This window comes from Emys orbicularis, chromosome 1 (assembly GCF_028017835.1).
Source record: "Emys orbicularis isolate rEmyOrb1 chromosome 1, rEmyOrb1.hap1, whole genome shotgun sequence".
Lineage (NCBI taxonomy): Eukaryota > Metazoa > Chordata > Testudines > Emydidae > Emys > Emys orbicularis.
In genome coordinates, this window is record NC_088683.1 from 16630017 (window position 1) to 16649719 (window position 19703).

At 40.0% G+C, this 19703-nt stretch overlaps 1 protein-coding gene across 1 annotated transcript in view; it reads right to left on the reverse strand.

Annotated features, from left to right (window-relative positions):
- Window positions 1-1117: 1117 nt before the first annotated feature.
- Window positions 1118-19703, reverse strand: part of USP6NL (USP6 N-terminal like) — a 179493-nt gene continuing 160907 nt past the window's right edge. The window contains exons 13-14 of the mRNA XM_065417211.1: window positions 17470-17622; window positions 1118-2568 (exon numbers count right to left, since the gene is read on the reverse strand). Coding sequence (XP_065273283.1) covers window positions 1118-2568; window positions 17470-17622 — 1604 coding nt within the window. The remainder of the gene's footprint in view (window positions 2569-17469; window positions 17623-19703) is intronic.

Below are 19703 nucleotides of genomic sequence, written 5' to 3' on the forward strand. Positions count from 1 at the left end.
GGTTGGCAACCCTACACCACACACAGAGGGTCAAAATAGCTACACAACCCCCATGTTCGGCTCCCAAGTTTCAAGTGACTGGCAATACTCTTATACCAGTAAGAGGACTGTTTGGCAATCCAGTAGCTCACACTATGACTGGTTTGCTAAGTTAGACCCCATGGTAAGGCTGCATGCTGTGAGAATGCAGCACCATTTCTGCTTCTAGCATTGTATATGTTGTGCTCAAATAGTTCAGGGGACTTAAATGGGAACACAAAGCATTGCTTTGCAACATTGGATTTGGGTACAAAGGTACAGATTCCGTGCTGAAAGTTGACCCATACCCTAAAGACTTGCTACACTCAGACTGCCCTGATTTTAAGCACCATTTGTCGGCCAGATCAGAGTGACACTCTTTTTGGCTCCATGGTTTTGCTTGTCTGTTCCTTCTGGCTGAGGGAAAGGCAAGATAGCAGCCAAAGGAATGGAGATTAACTGGGAAATAGCATCCCATGTAAGATTACATTAACAACCCACAGCATCTCTCCAACTTCAATCAGATCCTGGGTTACTGAGGCAGTTTGTATACAAAGACAGGAAAGGCCATCCAAAATGAATGGGTCATTTATCAAATAAATTACAAAGAAAATAATTAAACTGAAATAAAATACTTCACTAACCTAGCCCAAGAGTAAATGCATCTACATTTTAGACTCTTTAGTTCTTCTCCAGGTACATGTTTGTGTATTTGCACAAGCACCCTTACTGCATTGTAATGTCAGTCAAAATACAGCTTGCAAATGTGTTACAGTTGCTAGGCAGAAAGATCATAGCTCTGTGCAAATTATTTAAATTTCAGAAACACGGTAGTGTTAGACACATTTTGCAGATGACTCTACTGCTATTGCTATGTTTATATGCATCAGATCCCTTTCAACAGGTTCAATGCAAGTTTAAAAGCTCAACTACCTTTCAGCCAAAGTTTAAAACGGCTTTGAAATAATGTTATTACTTTATCAGAGAACTGCATGAACTGCCCACGTTCTGTATAAAATACTGACTTGGACAATTATAAACTCAGCAATATATATCTAATGTTTTCAGTTCTTGCTTATTAGTTAGCATTGATGGATTCTCACAGAAGCACTGATTCATGCATAGACATCCCATCATTTTGGTTTCTGTAGTGCTGGGCAGGGGCTGGTGGGCCTGAATATTGATATTGTGCTGAACCATGTTCTTCCAAGGTTGGTGAAGTCCTATATCTTATTGGACTATCCACAGAAACAGTTGGAAGATTATGGTCCTGAAAAGGTGTTGGCTGACTGGCTGCATACTTCTGTAAATTACCCAAGTGGCCTTGGTTAGCATCTTGGTTCCAGGGCTGCCTGTATATCTCATGTCTGTACATATAAGCAGCATCCGGCCTCTTTCTGTTGTCTGGCAAATAATCCACTGGAGGAATTATAAATTTGACACCTGAGGGTGATCTAGAGTTGCCAGGATAGGCATCAACAGGTAAGACTTCTATTCGACTAGAAGGTGGAGAAATAGGATTTTGGCGATTGGCAGGATAAGAGTTCATATGTGGTTTATCTGGAGAAAAATCTGTTGAAAAAATAGAACCATATGGTCTACCAGAAGTGTTGGTTCGATTCCCATGATTATACTGTGAAGGTACAAAACTTGCACTAATTGCGCCGGAGGCATGCTTTGGAGTGTTTCCATGGTACGTAGGTGGGTTACTATAAGATGGTGGTGGCTGTTTAACATTTGATCTGTGATCTGACCCATCAGACTGAGATGAATATCTTGGGCTTCTCTGTTGGGAACTGATGGCATAATTGTTGGATATTTTTAGTGGGCCAGGAATTTTTGCACCTTGCTTTCTAGGACTACTAGAGTATGTTACATTCCTGGGACTTTGCGGATGAGCTCTTTCTAGCATCTCCTCAACAGGATTCTCATTCTCATGGTCAACACCTGGAATATTGTCATACTGCGATGCATTAGACCCTCGCTTACCTCCATCAGCATCCAAACCCCTCATCTTTTGCTTTACATTCAATGGCTGTGGTTCACCAGGACTTGGTGGCGTGCCTGAAATAGCATGGTTTACTGACCTACCTTTTACCTCCACGGTAAGTTTAGTAGTCTTTTCAATAACTTTGATATCTGAAGGTTTATTCCATTTAGGTACAAATTCCCTTCTTGTACCTGAAGTAGCATTAGAATTTTGGTTAGCAGCTGCATTGTTATATTGTCTAGAACTGTCTTGTACTGTTGACTGAGGCTTTTTTCTGATATCTACGTCATTCTTAGATAGCTCACTCCGGACTACTGGTCCAGGCTTTTGTTGTTTTAAAGAAGGCTTCTTTTCCAGTGAATTAATTCTTCTTCGGTTATTTGGTGAATCTTCTTGTACTTTTTCAGGAGATAGTCTCCTTTCTGTCCTTCTTGCTGTCTGTGTTCTTGAAATACTAGTGTTGCTCTGTCCATTGAGCATATGAGTAAGATTAAGCATGGCAGGCTGAGGTTCCAATGGAATTTGTCCCAACGGCTTCTTTGGAAATTCATCTTCTTTACCTAAAAAATAAGTAATAAAGTAAATTGAAGTGTCTTCATATGGAACTCTGCGTGTGTGTTAAACTCTCTCTCTCACACACACACACACACACACACACACACACACACACACACACACACAATACATAAAAGACAAAAGTCCAGACAGCCAAATTCAACTTTAGATCTCAGACCCAAAGTTCAGTTATATTTGGATCTAGGGTTTTTGTTCTGGTCTATATATAATGTCTAAGATACGGGTCGGTTTTACCACTGTTATACTGAACATTGTGGAAAGAAGTGCAACTGAGAACTGTCATGTCATTTTTACATTACTGCTGCTTGGGAAAGCAACTAGCAGTGGACTACTGGAGTATTCATGGAGGGGACCCTCTTCATCCCCACAAAAACCTCGTGGGCAGGAGTAGATTAGGAAGTCCCATTCCACCGAAGTAGTTAAGAGGCTCTGGAGGAAGGGGAAAGAGATAGCTGTTTCTCCCTTCCAGAAGTTAGATAGAGAAGGAAGACTTCAATTTTATTAGTGACCTTCTACCTTGAGTCCATAACAGAGGTTGAGGGACAAAACCTTGGTAAGAATCCCAGTCCAATCCTCCTTCTCAGCAGTTGAAGGTGAGCTGCTGAGTTTCTCACAAGCCCATTATCCTTGAGCTCATACTTCTTCCTTATTAGGTTTAGACCACTGGCTTGCAGCTGTCTGGCGAATGTTTGAAGCCCTTTATATTACACACACACACACACACACACACACACCGCCTAATGACCCCAGGGGAGTCAGAAATAAATTCAGCATATAAATGCTTGTTTCTTAACTTTGTTAGTATAAGTATGCAATCAGGTGTGCAGTTATGCTAGACAACTATACCATGCGAGGTGAAACACAAGGCCAAGAGACTTCAAAACACAAGAAAAATGGGTATCCAGTGTAGCTATACACCCAAAGTATGCAAGAGCTTTTAATTTTTAAACAGATTTTTTGTTAAACACTGAACAGTAAGTTCACTAAAACTGACTAATGGTTACATTAGATAGTTACACTTAAATGCTTTGTCAGCCAATCAGCCTCTTTTCATAATGACCCTATTAAAAATGTATAGTATAGCTAAAAGATTATGCTTACCACCTTCATTTTTTAACTTCAGTTCTTTTTATGATCATTGTAGTTCGAAGAGAATTTATTTAACTATCTAGGTACTACTAAGGTCCCCATCACCACAGAATCTGAATGCCAAATGGGAACACTAATATTTCTGTTCTGACAAAGATGGCAGTAAAAGACAACAGCATTTACTTAAGAGCAGCATATAAGTGGAGAGTTCTCTTTTGGTTATGAGCACAACATATCTTCCATCATTCAATGTTTAAATGTCGGTCTCTTAAGGGGACACAATATTCCAGATTGCAACCATGTAAAAACTTAATTATAAACAGAGAAATGAGAGCTATACAGCCTGTCTGATAATGCCCATATGACTATTTATACCAACATTTCTGTTCAAATTACTCTCTCCTTTCAGCAGTCAGAGCTATTTTCCCATTCTAAATTAATACTGGTAAATAAGTCTTATTTCCACACCTCGTAAAATTGTAGCTTCCCTACTTACGTACAGCAATTTCTTTCATATTATAAATAGAAAAAAGTTAAGTATGTAATTTTTAAATGCATCCCCCACACAATCTGTTTGAAAATTTGCCTGTAACTTTTAAAAATCAGACAGGATAGCCAAATAAACTCTATCATATATCAGTTTACTAAGTAAAAACTGCAAGGCCAGAAAAAAAAGCCCTGGTTTTGCTGAAAAATTATATAGAAAAGCTATGTAAAATTGTTGGTAGAGAAATAATTTAGTGTTTTGATCCTCATTGCTGCACTAGAGACACAGGACCATGCAACTTTTGTCTATCACTGGAAAATCTGAAGTTAAAAGTTAACATCTCATCATCACCAGTTATTTGTATGAACAATTCATTCTGCGTCTCTGTATAGTGCACCTGAACGAACACTCAGACATACTTGTCTCTCTAAAACAGGGATCATCAAACTTTGGCACGTGGCCTGCCAAGTTAAGTACCCTGGCGGGCCGGGCCAGTTTGTTTACCTACCGCTTCCGCAGGTTTGGCCGATTGCGGCTCCCACTGGCCGCGGTTCGCAGCTCCAGGCCAATGGGGGCAGCGGGAAGCGGCAGCTAGCACATCCCTTGGCCCGCGCCGCTTCCCGCAGTCCTCATTGGCCTGGAGCAGCGAACCGCAGCCACTGGGAGCCGCGATCGGCCAAACCCGCGGACGCGGCAGGTAAACAAACTGGCCTGACCCACCAGGTTGTTTACCCTGGCCGGCCACATGCCAAAGGTTGCCGATCCCTGCTCTAAAATATAGTGTTTAGAAGTATTAATAGCGTCATGGAAATTGTACAAACAATAATATGAGTTAAATCTTTGACAGCTGATTCTCATTAGAGGGGGATGGCAGAAACTGAGATTATCATTGGATAGCACATAGGAACTGCCATCAAGGATCAGGGCCACATCATGCTAGATTCTGCATAGGCAAATAAAAACAGAATTTACAGTCTAGGTGTCAGACAGGAGGTGACAGGTGCACAAAACAGAAACATGATGAGGGTGGGCGAGATGACAAAGTAACAAAATGAGAGTTTAACAGAGAAGTCTCTGTTTGCTGCTTGCCTAACTAATGCCAGTTTCGTAGTTATTGTATGCTGGTGGTCATTCTCATTCTGCTCCAAATGAAGTCTACAGTGCTGTGTAAGGTCAAACTTACCCCCTGCCTGAAGTCTTGCTGCAGTAATAATTTAAAACAAACGTCAGCCTAAACTTAATCCTTCCAGCCTGACTGTTCTTAAGTGTTCTCGTGTCTATCACTGGTTTCACTCTAATCAGAAGGTCTCATAACTTGGCAGAGTTAACAAGCTTCCTGCCACAAAGAGTCAGCAGAATTCACTCAGCTGATTTATGCAGGGCACTATCCCCTGCTAGCCTGATAGGTCACAGAAGAGTCCAGCATCCCTATGCAGAGGGGTAGATCATGCCACTCTGTTACAGTTATATTTCAAAAGAAGGTAAGTGAACCTTTCAAGCTGAAGATTAAGAAAATAAAGTTAAGTTAGAACTGTTTTCCCACAAATTTCCAAGACACAGAAAAAGAGATAAAAAAGAGAGAAACTATGAAGGGGCTAATAGAAAATCCATAAATGTCTTAGAAAACCTGAATCAGCAAGTGCACTCAAATCGCACAGTTGACATGATCAGTAAGAAAGAACTGACTGCTTTTCTGCATGGTTCTGGTTTGTTTTTTTTACAATCCATATAGAGTACATAGAAACTATGATGACAGGTGCTTTAAGAATGCTGAGAGATTTCTTCATACCGATGGCTTTCCAAGACAATGTACTGAACACTACATCACACAGTTAAAAAAATTGTCCCATATTCTTTTTGGGGTGGAATTCACTCCTTACAGAGGCTCTGCAAAACCTTTAAATCATTTATGTCCCACTTGTGCCCTCCAACTAGGGTGTATGCAGAACTTAAGACCTTGTGCTGGTCTTCTACACAGGGGTGAATTTCACCCTTACTAAATATTCCAACACTAGAGCCATATGTCGTTAGTTTTTCCCATCTTATTAGTCTCAATGAATTTTTTTTAATTAAGTAGTACAGCATTTCAGAAAAATGAAGCAATTCTGTGTAATACTAAACTGTCTATTTTAATGATAAGAATGAAGTCTGAATCGGGAAGTAAATACATACAATATGCCCTTCAAAAAAAAAAAGTTTGTGTAAATTATACAGAAATGATCTTGGTTTTATATGCTGTTAAGTAGTTTGCAACTTTCAGGTAATCCATAAGGAGTTATGGGATGTTGTAAGAAAATGGCCCATCAGTAACTATAATGATGTAATTTTAACACAGATAATTTAATGTGCTTGTATGCAATAAACATCTTAAGAAAAAATGGTCCTCCTTTGTCAATAATGTCTTCCATGCTTGAAATGTAACTATTCAATCTATTTTTAAACAATAAATAGTTGCATTCATATTTAAATATGCATTCCAGTGCTCTTCCAGTACCTACATCAATGCTTTCTGTATTTGCATATACACATTTAAAAGCATCAACTGTTTCCCCTTCTCTTTCAGTCTTGAAGAAATTCACATAGAGCAGATTGGAATCCTTTGAAATGTGCTTGGTTGAACAATAAGTTTTTTGTTTTTTTTAATTCGACACACTTAAGGTCTCTTAATTACCATTAAGCTTTCATAAAACCCAAGCGAAAATATTGCAGACATTTTTTATTGAATTCTACATTGCTTTGAAGATTATTTTCTGTAATCTTTCTCGCATGGTTCACAGTAACAGAGTGCATTAGCATTGGTGTGTGTGGTTTATATGATGTATGCAATAACCTGAATTATAGTCATAAAAAGGATGTCAGAACAACCCTACACCGTAATATTAGTTATGGAACACTATTGTGAAGCTGTTAAACTTTAGACTGAATATTAAGACCAGAGTAACAGCCAAAATGTTCCAAGCCTACAACTGTTCTTTAGAAAGATGAAAACCGTGGGCATTCTAATAACGTGATACCAGGCTTTAGCTTTCTATGATTTGATGATACTGGAGCTTAGAGTCTGCATGGAAACAAAATATAAGATATAGGATGAAAAAAGACAGAGCTTTATATCTTCATCATAAAGCCTCCATACAACACAAATTAACTTGGCCTCACACTCAAACATCGAAAATCTTGTCTGGATCAGTCAATAAGCATTTGTACTCCAACCTTTAGATACAGCCACTTTACTAAACTCTGTTAGCTATGCTCCGTTTTCCTAACAGGTAAAGCAGCAAAACACATACCTGAATCCTAGGCTCAGTCATGCTCAGATTAATGTTCACTAAGGTTTGCCCACCTCTTACCATAACACAACCAAGGCTAAAGACATCATCAAAAGTGATGGGGTAGTAGCATAGTCCAATAACAAGAATCTTACAGCATAAAGGCATATTCCAAACCACTGCCACCTCCTACAAAAAAACCACTTTGTTTTAAGCTATAAACAGACTATATTTAATTAGGGTGTTGGTCACTCCCAGTAAATCCACAATCATTCTTAGGGGCTACCAACTGCATTAGATGCCAAGAATAATTTATTGCCCTTGAAAACAATAAGAGCTCTTAAATTAACCTAAAATTAAAGAAAATGAAATCCTTTGAGGCACATGAAATAAAAACAGGAAGAATAATTTGCACACCCATCACCATGCATATTAATGCAAATATATATGGCTCAAACTCACAAAGAAAGCATGCAAATCATGTACATGAATGTTGTGAAAAAGCCAGAGATAAAATACCAGGAGACACTCGGGGGGTAGTAGCGAACAGGAAGACCACGATGTCGGGTGCTGGTAGGAACAGAGGAAAAAGAAAAACAGGTTCATATCCTCACCTCTAAAAAAAGCAAAATGAGAAAAAAAATAAAAAGAAATACCCAGAGTGAAAGAGCAAGCAAATAACCATAGAAACAGAGAGAGAGGGAGCGCAAGCCCCTGTGTTGAGAAGAAGTATGCAAATAAAACATCTCATGACTTGTCACAGTAACATGCCAAATATTCCTTTGCAAGTTCTGCATCATGTTCCACCACACTTCAGCCTAAAGCTTCACCTGCAGCCTCAGCCATGCTTTTACCTTGACTCCTTCAACTGCGATTTTTAAGCTCAATTGCTAAGAGTCCCCAGAGCTGAACACCTAAGAATTAGCAACAGGGTGTTCTCAGTGTTGCTGCCTTAACTGGAATTAGTTTCCACCATGGGTCCAAAGATTGAGTTTACTACATTCAGGGCACACTCACTCGTTTGACTGCAGAGCACATTTTTATCGTGTTAACAGTTGTTTCTGGGCTGGGAATTTTTATATAGTTTACAAAGGTTAACAAATCTTCTCTTTAAGATGCATTTGCACCAAAAGATAATATTAATAGGGCAACTGAAAAAAACAGAAAATATGAAGTGGAAACTGTCAGCTGGTGGCTGTTTTGGTAGCAATAATTAACAGTATTATTGCCCAAATGTGTTGGTTTTGTTTTCTCAAGCTTTCTGGGCAACTGGATTTTTCTTAGCCTGCCACTATTAGATGCATAGTGAGGTGTGAAATTGTATTCTTCTTCTTCCTCCTCCCCTTTAACATACCAAGAAACTAAACAAAACGTTTAATTCCTCAATAGGAATCTGATAGAAACTCTGCATGAGAAACTACACAGTTGATACTGTGCCATTTTTTGTGTGGAAGCGTGTAATGATTTGGTTATCCTGTGTCTAAAGTTAGGGGAGTCCATGCAGCATCAGTACAAAAAACCAGAGAGAGCAGCAAAAAAACGGGGGAAAACAAAGGAGTCAATACAACTAGTCCTAAAATGATCTGAAATTAGAGTCACATTAAAAGGGTTTTTATTCTACTGATTTACTCTTGATCTAAAAAGTCTCTGTCACCACCCAGTGGAAATCAATCCCAACTACAAGACTTTACAGATTAATTGCTTCAGCAGGCACTAACAGCTTCTTGCATTGAATAACAGACATATAATTGGAGTAAAGTGCTTTAAGTGCTCTCTCCGGTGAATAACAGTCTAGTCCTTAATTTCAGCACAAGCATATACACACTTTGTTCTAATACAGTTTTCAAGCATAGTAAAGGGTCAGAAAAAGTATTCAGTTAAAATGACATCTTGGTATTTTGTGTTTATTTAGCATCAGTGACTTTCTCCATCTTATTTGCTCCATTTACAAGTCAAAAAGGACTTTTTAAAATGTTACTGCTTGTACCGGACGTTCAAGCTGCTATCAGAAAGTCAGACTACCTTCTTGCTCCTCAAAATGCCTTCATCAACGAAAGGGGATTCTGGAGTTATAACTTGGATGGCAATTTTGATGATGGAGCATGAAGCAGACGAGAATACACAGTTTGCTCTTCTTTAGCTATATTAGGTTTGCAGTGCTGATGGTCGCAAAAACTCACTTTATAATTATAAACATTTGTATTTAGATTAAAAACAATGCAATTAGTGAAAAATGCTTAACAGACTTCCAGGATAGTTTTGTGTCAAAGCGAGGTGACTTTTTATAGTCATTTTCTAGTCATAATCACATTACATTTTATATCACTAATTCTTACATTTCTTGAGAAAAATTGCACTGAAAGATTCAGTAAAAAAAACTGTGAACCACCAGCTGCATCATAATTTCATTTATAGTGATATAAAAATGTGCAAACTAAAGAGGTCAAGCAATAAAAGATTTTTAAATAGTGTAGAACCAATATATAAAATTGCTGGAAATAACATCATTCCATGCTCTACTATCCTTTTATAACATCAGAAAATACACATCAGACAAGCACTAGAAAAATTATAGGAAACACATGATAGAAATGCATTTTGGTTTAGTTGGTTAATAAATAAAATGCAGTACAAAAATTAAAAAATAGCTACGTTTGTTTTCTCCAAACATATAAATGAAAAATCCCCAATTCCTCTGAAACAAAAAACAACAAAAGATGCATAGCATCAGAAATAGTAAATCAAGCAGAGTTTCATAATTTTGTTGCCTTGTCAGTGTCGTAAGATGCAGTGCACTGTCTAACGTTTACAGCTAACGGCATACATCCTTTGGCAGATTATCACTAAATTATTACATATGCGGCTGCAGAATTCATAGAAAAATATTAAACTGAAAAACAAAATCTGTGAAAAACGTAATATTCAAACTTCCCACTATTTTTTCCGCACACAGAAAAGTGAGACATGTGGGTGCAACTGAGGCAGCCAAACTTTAAAGCAAGGGTTACTACACACACAGAGTGTAAAATGACTAAGCGGACAAAGGCAGATTCTAAGTTTGGAATTTGACAGAAATAGTGCCTATGTAAAAGTGGAGCAGTGCCTATTAGATGACCTCAGGAGAAATTTTCAGCTACTTTAAATTGGTGTAGCTCCATTGAAGGCTTTACAGACATGAAGAAATGTGAGATTTGGGTCACAGGATGATTTTTTGGGCCTCTTTTGTACTTTGTGGATCACAATATGGATGGTAGGTGACTGCAAGAGTGGACTTCAGGATCTTTGAATTTTGAAGTCTGACCTGACTGACTTGTTCAGGAACTTTAGATTCAGGATCCAGTTTCCACCCAACTACCTAAGGTCTACAGAGAAGGTGGAGGCAAGTCTCTTGGAAGCACATTGATTTTGTTACTGGTTCTATGACTAAGACAATAGGTGGGAAGTTATTCCCATAATTTAGGAGCATTTCAAAGGATTTTTTTTGACACTGGGCAAGTAAAGAATCTGTGTTGAGGAGTTTTTTTGAACTCAGTGGCATAACTCAATGAGTTACTTCCATTACCCATTGATCTACGGAGCAAAGTACCCACAGAGTAACAGCCTGTTCCAAAAGGATCCATCAGGAGGATGGAGACTGGAGTCATGCAGACTTAGAGGTAGTGTGCATTAGCAGATTTTAGAAGTTGTTCCTCGGCCATGTACCCCTCACTGCATTGCGATGGCCCCAGGAGATGTTATTTTCTCTTCTGCTAAGACTGTTTGAGGGGATGCAGAGGAGAAATCTCAGAAAGGTTGCTTGCCTCTACATGAGCATTTGTAGTCCTCCTCCTGGTGGCTTGATGAAAGGAGGGGCTTGAAACTATGAGGCATCTTCTGAAGCACTCCACATTCCTAAAGCTTCCACCAGGTTAGCAGAGGCCATCCTGGCACAGATTGACTCACAAGAGGATTCTGCCAGAAAGGTTAAAGATCTGCAATCTGCTCTATGAACAATATTCCTGGCTTTGGTCTTCGGCATTTCAGTGGGTACCCTATGCTTTATGGCTAGCTCCATGGCTAACTAACTTGATTGTGATCTCATTGTGCTCCTGGAACTTGGATGTTCACACTAAGTATTTAATGGCTTCATCTCAACACACGTAGGCAAACCATTTAAACAAAACAAAAAAATCAAAACAAATATTGACATTTTTCTGCCTCTTCATCCCCCACCCCTTCTTCTGAAGAAAGGGAGCTCTTTGGTTCTGAGTTTAAAGCCATGCAAGAAGAAACCAAGGGAACTCTGTTGCAGGTTTCCTCCTGGAAGTGCTGGGCAAAGTTAATACCTCTTTTGATATCTGACCACAGCCTGCCCATATAGGGTGTCTGGATTTTCCTGTACTAACAAAGACTGACAGATGGAGAATTCCACTGAGTTTAATTAGTTCTCTGCTATTTTTGGATGACTGACACTGATGCAGTCTGTTGAAGGCTATATTTTTATGTTCATTTTAAATGGTTTTTAGTTCATAACAATTAAAGGTGTAATTGTTGCTCAGTGCAAGAATGTAAGAAAGGATTTCTCTCCAATTTTAGATGAGAAAAAAAAATAAAACAAACATGTTTTTTTCCCCAGACTCTAATGGGTGCTTACATGACCAGACTAGTTTTTCTAAGCATTGCTACATGGCATATAGTGATTTGACAAATTTATGTAATAAATAAATAAATAAATAAATGAAAGGGCTAAAGGTCATGCAGGTAGCAGAATCAGACAGACAGACATTTGAGCAAGGTTAAATGTCTAGAGAATGCTGAGAGCCTGTAGAAAAATATTATTGCCTGAAGACAGTGATTAGAAAAACCAAAATGAACATCAGAGTGAAGAAAAATCAAAGGCTTGTGAAATTCATATGAAGAACAAATGAGGCATCAGACTTACTCAGCTAAGGATAACAGGAGACAAATCTGCTAGATTTCTGAGGATTAGGATAAAGGTATTTTATATTTATTTTGTGAAAAAGGTGAGTAATATTTCCACTCACCCCAAACAAAAATATACCACACATACAGAGAGTTTCCCAGGCTACTAAGGCAGAAATAAAGGAAAATCGAAGTCTCCTCCCCACATCCAGCAATAAAACATAATTAGCTTTCTTTGCAGTGATTTTACCCAAGCAGCAGCACACCCCATGTTAAAAAATAGTAGTTGTTTTTTCACATCAGTGGTACTTTGGCTACCCAAAGTAAGAGCAAAAGAAATTCTGAAAACAAACTATTATTGGCTCATCAAAGGCCACACCTTTTAACAAACAAGATATGCATTGTCTACTGTGGAGTATGACTTGCATTCCATCTCCAGAATTTCTCATGATAGAGATACATGCCCTGCACCTCCATGGATCATCATTCCCCAGAGATATTTACTCCTAAATACCCCCTTCCTCTGTGATATATCAAACACTCAAATACATGCATCTCTAGTGCACACCTCACTCCCTTAAAGAACGTGCCTGCTCCCTTCCCATGGGAGACCTAGGATTGGACACTTGTCCTATTTCACTACCATCAGTGAGAACTGGTATGAACCCAATCTTTCTTTCTGCTTTAAAGTGACACTCCAGGGTGAGTGGGCAACAGCAAGGCCTGAACCGGGGACCTCTGGATGTAAAAGGAAGAGCTCCTACTGCCTGACCTAAAGAACCCAGCTTCTGCAGCACAAAGGCTGTAGCCCTGTATAATCAGTGGTTTTCAAACTTTTGTACTGGTGACCCCTTTCACATAGCAAGCCTCTGTGTCACCCCCCCCCCCTTATAAATTAAAAACACTTGTTTATATATTTAACACCATTATAAATGCTGGAGGCAAAGCGGGGTTGGGGTGGAGGTTGACAGCTCGTGACCCCCCATGTAATAATCTCACAACCCCGAGGCGTCTCGACCCCCAGTTTAAGAACCCCTGCGCTATATGGACTAGCCCCTAGAAGGGGGTCAGGGCAGCACTGTATAAACGTGGGTTACACACTGAAGAGAAGTATGATTTCTATCATGAGGAGAAACAGCATAGGAAGGTCTCCCTCAGTCTGACACCTCTCCTTCAGAAGAAGAAAATCAAATGGAAAGTGCTTTCACAGATTATTTTACTCCCACTGGAGCATACATCTAATTGGGAAACTTCACTTAGCCTCTTTCTCCTTTCAACAGGAATCTGAAAATGGGGAGAGAAGTCCTGTCCGGCCTGGTTCTTGCTTCCCTCCCTCATCTTGAAGTAAGAGAGAAGGAACACCAGTGGGTGCATATCTCCTCTATGCTATAAACCCAGGCACATTCGAGCAGGCCGGGGGGGAGGGGCGGGAGAGGTGAACAGGGTTCCCAAAGGGGAGGAATTGAGATCTCCAAAGCAGGGGCTCTCATACTTCTGTCAATGCTCCATGGCTTTGACAGAGACACCTCTGAGCTGAAGAGCTGTGCCTGGTCCAGCAGAACAAATACCATACTTGACAGGCTCCCTAACCTAGAAATACTGGATGTGCTGGAATTATTATGTAAGGACGGACCCTACAACCCACTGCCTAGTTAGCTCACTCAACTGTCCCATCTCATTTGTTGATGGAGAACTAGAGTCCTCCACCCCATCTCCCTGGTGCACCAGGATGAGATGAGTTGTGGGGGAAAACAAGTCCCCATTCTCTACCAGTACCCAATCATCCCTTTTCCAGCAGGGCTTCCTCTGCCTCATCAGAGTCCCGAGGATGCCAGGGTGGTGAGACACATACCAAGGTGTTCTTGTTCTCCAAGCCTCCCTTCTCCACACTATTCCCTCTGATCATTCTCTCCCCGATCTCCACCTCAAACATCTCCAGCTACTTCCATATTCCTGTACACCTCAGGGGAAGTCAGGGTGGGTTCTTGACTCTACAATATAGAACCATAGAATCGTAGAACTGGAAGAGACCTTGAGAGATCATCTAGTCCAGACCCCTGAACTCATGGCAGGACTAAGTTTTATCTAGACCATCCCAGGTTTGTCTAACCTGCTCTTAAACGTCTCCAATGATGGAGATTCCACAACCTCCCTGGGCAATTTATTCCAATGCTTAACTACCCTGACAGTTAAGAAGTTTTTCCTAATGTCGAACCTAAACTGCCCTTGTTGCTTACCCTATTAATTGTCCTATTAAAACCCTAGGAAATTCTCATTAACAAAAACTTCATTAAGTTTCCCATCCCCCCAAAATAAACCCTAAATAGCAAGGAAATGCCAAGTAAGGGGACATCTCTTAACACTCGTGCAGCATATTTCCACAGTAAAAATTCTGCACTTCACAACAACTCTCTTCTGCTTCCAACAAATAAAGAAACACTACATATTAATCTTCCTCACAGGATAATGTAAAAACCCATACTTCCCCCACAAATACATAACACACCACACACTTGAATGAGGCACAGGTCCCGTGGAAAAAACCGTGTAAGATCACATAACTAAAAACTGTATCATAATGCACAGGCATGTGCAAAGGCCAAATTAATGTTGCACAGGCACCTTTATTCTGGAATTTCTTAAATTTTGATAGGCTGACTTTATAACTTAATAACGTTCTTTAACTTAGTTTTGTGTGCATAATCCCTAGGTTTTTAAAAAAGAAAACTGAAAAAAATCCATCATGTGGTACCATACTGACACCACCTGGGTCACTAGCAGTATTGAACCTTATGATCCACCAACACAGACCACTACCACTTGAGTTAATGGAATAACTCACAGCAGTAGTTTGTTGTCATCTTCTAAATTGACCAGCACTAGAAGGGGATGAAGAGATGCTTTGCCAGTGGGTTTCACAGATATTTGGTGACAGCAAAGGAATGGTGAGACTAAGGAATCATGGGTTCCATTTCAGGATCTGGAGAGGAGTGCATTCTAATGGTCCCAGACCTTTCTGCCCATCTCCCCCCCCCCATCCCTCCCAGTCCTATTCTCCTTGCCCAGCCAATCCCAGTTCTCACTCTGCAATCTGGCTCCTCATCAGATCTGTCCTCCTTCCCCTTCACCTCCTTCCATTTGCCTCACAAGTTCCCAGTCCCAGATTCCTTGCCCACCCAGTCCCATTCTCCCCGCAGCTCTCAGTCCCAGTCTCCTTGCCTAGCCAGCCCCAGCTGCCTTCCTCATCATCCTCCAGTCCCAGTCTCCCGCCCCTCACCCCACAAGCTCCTTGTCACAAACTGCTCCCCCTCAAGTCTGGCTCTTATCCCCTCTGCATTTGAGTCAGGCAGCTTCTTTCTCCAAGCTGCCTGGGTGTCAGCAGGAGGAACACAGGAGAGAGATGCTCCCACCTTCTAGTGCCCAGAACCAGCCCATACTGGGGTAGTAGCACTGCGTGTTATTAAGGCAGCCCAACCCTTTCCATGATAAGCAACAGAAAGTAGGGTCTTATAACTTTACCAAACTTCACCATTTGGGCTGAAATTCGCCATGTTGTGGAAAATTTCAGCCAAAACTGTTCAGTTTCTGAGACCAAATGTAGGGAAAAATACATTTTGCAATGTTAAAAAAAAATTCGGGTGACCTTTTCTTTGGAAAGCTCTAGCTTTCAGACTGCACTTGTGCCATTGTCGCAGAGCAACTGAGCCTGCCCCATCCCAGGGCTAGGGGTGCGAAGCCGGACGAATTTCCCAGCTGCCAGCTGCTCTGGGCTGTGGTGGGGTTGGCACTGGAACGGAGGTGGGGAGCCTGTTTCTCCTGTGCTCACAATGACCACTCATGCTGGCATCCAGGCGATGTGGCGCAAGAAGTCACCTGACTCAAATGCAGAGGGGACAACCACCAGACTGCATGGGAGAAGTACCAATGGTTCTCAAACTTTTGTACTGTGACCCCTTTCACATAGCAAGCCTCTGAGTGCGACCCCCCCCCCCCCCATATAAATTAAAAATACTTTTTTATATATTTAACACCATTATAAATGCTGGAGGCAAAGCAGGGTTTGGGGTGGAGGCTGACAGATCGCGACCCCCCCCATGTAATAACCTCGTGACCCCCTGAGGGGTCCCGACCCCCAGTTTCAGAACCCCTGAAGTAGACTGAACAAATAGGTGGGAGGGGGAAACTGCATGAGGAAATTAATAATTCTGTTTTTGGACACTGTTGAATAGTTTGCACTAAATAAAGTCTAGGGCCATACAATGAACAAGGATAAAAAATGAGTGAACATGTAATTAAAGACTGTATCCACAATGCATATGCAGAAGGAGGCCAAATTAATGTTGTCCGAGCAACCTTAATTCTGGCATTTCCTAACTTTTGAGTGCTTGACTTTGCAACCTTAATAATATTCTTTTAACAAATGTTTGTGTTATAATAAAATTGTATTATTTATAGCTATAGAGAGCTGTAAATAATCACAAGATAATTTGATATTTTTTAAGATGGAGGTTTTTTGTTTTTTTTTAAAAGGTGAAAGAATATCTACGCAGAAAGGAGTGCTCCATTACGCAGTTCATACATAGCTCTGAAAGTAAAAAGGAGGAGGTAAATCAGTTCAAGATCTAGCAAGGATGACTAGCTAGAAGGAATTCAAAGGGTATATTTGACTAAAAGGAGGATGTTTTGTTCTTGTTATATTTCGGGGGAATAGCAGTTCTGTGCAGTGGCTAATCTATAAAACAATATAGAACCTTGGACTGAAATTTGTTGGCTTGAAAAGTAAGCATCCCCTGATTTTTATCTTCTTGCTTGTAAACATCTCTATTTTAAAAGTTCAACTTAATAAAGTTAATTCAACACAGTTACCTGAACCTAGGAAGTTTAAGCGTGTTGCATATAAATACAATTAAATGCTAACCATTTTTTTTAAATGTAGCAGGCTCAGAATTCAAGGTGGCAGTTTTGTTTTGTAAACCTAAAAGTCATTCAAATACAATAACCACTTTGTAGTGATGAGGAAACAATGTATTCATGGATGTTAATGGCAGGCAATTAACACTTTACAAGTGGGCAACTATATACTTAATTTGTTCAAAAAGTTCTTAAGGTACAGATCAGTATGTGTGGTGGAAGTTTCTTACCAGCTGCTGGTAGATCCAACTTTGCTCGTTTCAGTTCAGACATTGAATTTTGGAGCTGCTCTATTACAAAGTCATCTTCTAAGAAGAAATCCTTGGCTAGAGTCTCCTGAAGAAATTCTACAAGTTCTTCCATTTGTAATTTCAGCAGATGTTCTAGATTGGAACAAGAACATTATTGTGGACAAATACGTTTTTATGATAAAAATTCAAAGAAAAAGTCTACTAGAGAGGTGAAATGCCTTTACGGTTTCTTTAACAATTTTGCAAATGGAATGAAACACATCTAACTAATTAAACAAACAAAAAAATCACAGGCAGTTATTTTATACTAGACATTTACTAAGCATGCTAAAAAATACACTCACACATTACCCCTCTAAATATTATCTCTCTTTTTCGTACCCATATATTTCTCTCTAGGTCAGTGTTTGAAACTTTAAAGCTGAGTCCCTCTTCAGAAAAATGAAACTAATCACACACCTCTAAAAGTCCGATATGAGACATTAAAATCTACAGATTTTTTTTTCAATTTATATATCTTCCATCCCCTGCCCACCTTGGGAAATGGTTCATAATATACTTATCCTCCTTTCAAAATGCTTTGAAGAGCAGTGAAAATTTAAGACATTTAAGGTGCCCTCATCTGCAAATGAGTCAGTACTCATTGAAATGACTGTGGCAGTTTAGAGCAAGAGAGATTGTTTCAGGCTCTCTGCAGATTCAGGTATGTATTGCTGCATCAGTTACATCCAGGTCACATTCTGAAGGTTTATTCTGCAGTCATAACAGCTAAACACCAACTTTTTATATATATATATATATATATATATATATATATATATATATATATATATATATATATATATATATATATATATATATATAAAAACATGAACGCCAGTTCTACGCTTAAAAGTTTTAGCAGCATAGCTATGTTAGGTAAGGGGGATGATTTTTTTTTACGACGTTAGTTATACTAGCAAAAGACCTTCTGTAGAAGCAGTTATACTAACAAAAATGATTTTTTTCTGGTATAGCTTATTTTGCTCACTGAATCAGAATATGCTGTACCAGCAGAAACACTTTTTGGACAGTATAAATGAGTCTACCCTAGGAGGGTTTTGCCTGAGTAGCTATAAAAACAAAACTTTTAAGCACAGACAAGACTGAAAGCTGAGTCTCTGGAGAACAAATCAGAGGTTTGACCATGATGCCTCTTCTCTGCCTCCCAATGTGGTCCATTCCTTGGTGCTTCCCCCGTCTTTCCCTTCAGGAAACACGGCTCAAAGGGTATGTCTACACAGCAACGAGACACCCATGGCTGGCCCATACCAGCCGACTCAGGCTCGTGAGGCTCAGGCTGCGGGGCTGTTTCATTGCTGTGTAGACTTCTGGGCTCGCCAAGGCTGGAGACTGGACACTAGGAGCCTGTGAGGTAGGAGGGTCCCAGAGCTTGGGCTCCCATCTGAGCCTGGAAGTCTACACGGCAATGAAACAGCCTCACAGCTGGAGTCCGATGACCCGGAGCCAGCTAGCATGGGCCAGACGCAGGGTTTTTTTTTTTGCTGTCTAGACATACTCCAAGAGTCTCTGATATTTTTATGTAGCGAGGTGCTATAGTGAACATGTTTAAAAGGCCAGTGTTAAGGTAAAAAACCTCCAAATTATCACTATTGCTTCTCAGAGGCTTGAGACTGAACACTCTTCACTTAAAACAAACAAAATCAAACCAAAAAAAGGGGACAAGAATTACATTGGTTTTATGTTTGCAAATAAAGAGGAAGACTCAAATCTGATTCCTACCATTACTTGTTCTTTAGATTCTTGAACATTTTAAGAAGTGTAACAATTATAAATATTCTTCATCTTCAAAACATTTTATGAACTAATAAGCAGCTCCAGAGAGAGAGAGAGAGAGAGAGATACACCTATCTCAGAACTGGAAGGGACCCTGAAGGGTCATAGAGTCCAGCCCCCTGCCTTCACTAGCAGGACCAAGTACTGATTTTGCCCCAGATCCCTAAGTGGCCCCCTCAAGGATTGAACTCAACCCTGGGTTTAGCAGGCCAATGCTCAAACCACTGAGCTATCCCTCCCCCCGATGCAGCATCTCCATAGTTAAATGGGGTAAATTACCTAGCGAGATTAAGATATTAATTCGGCAAACTTCTCCACATGGACCGCTGCACTCCCATGGAGCCATAGACACTTCTTTGATGGGCCCATATGACTTA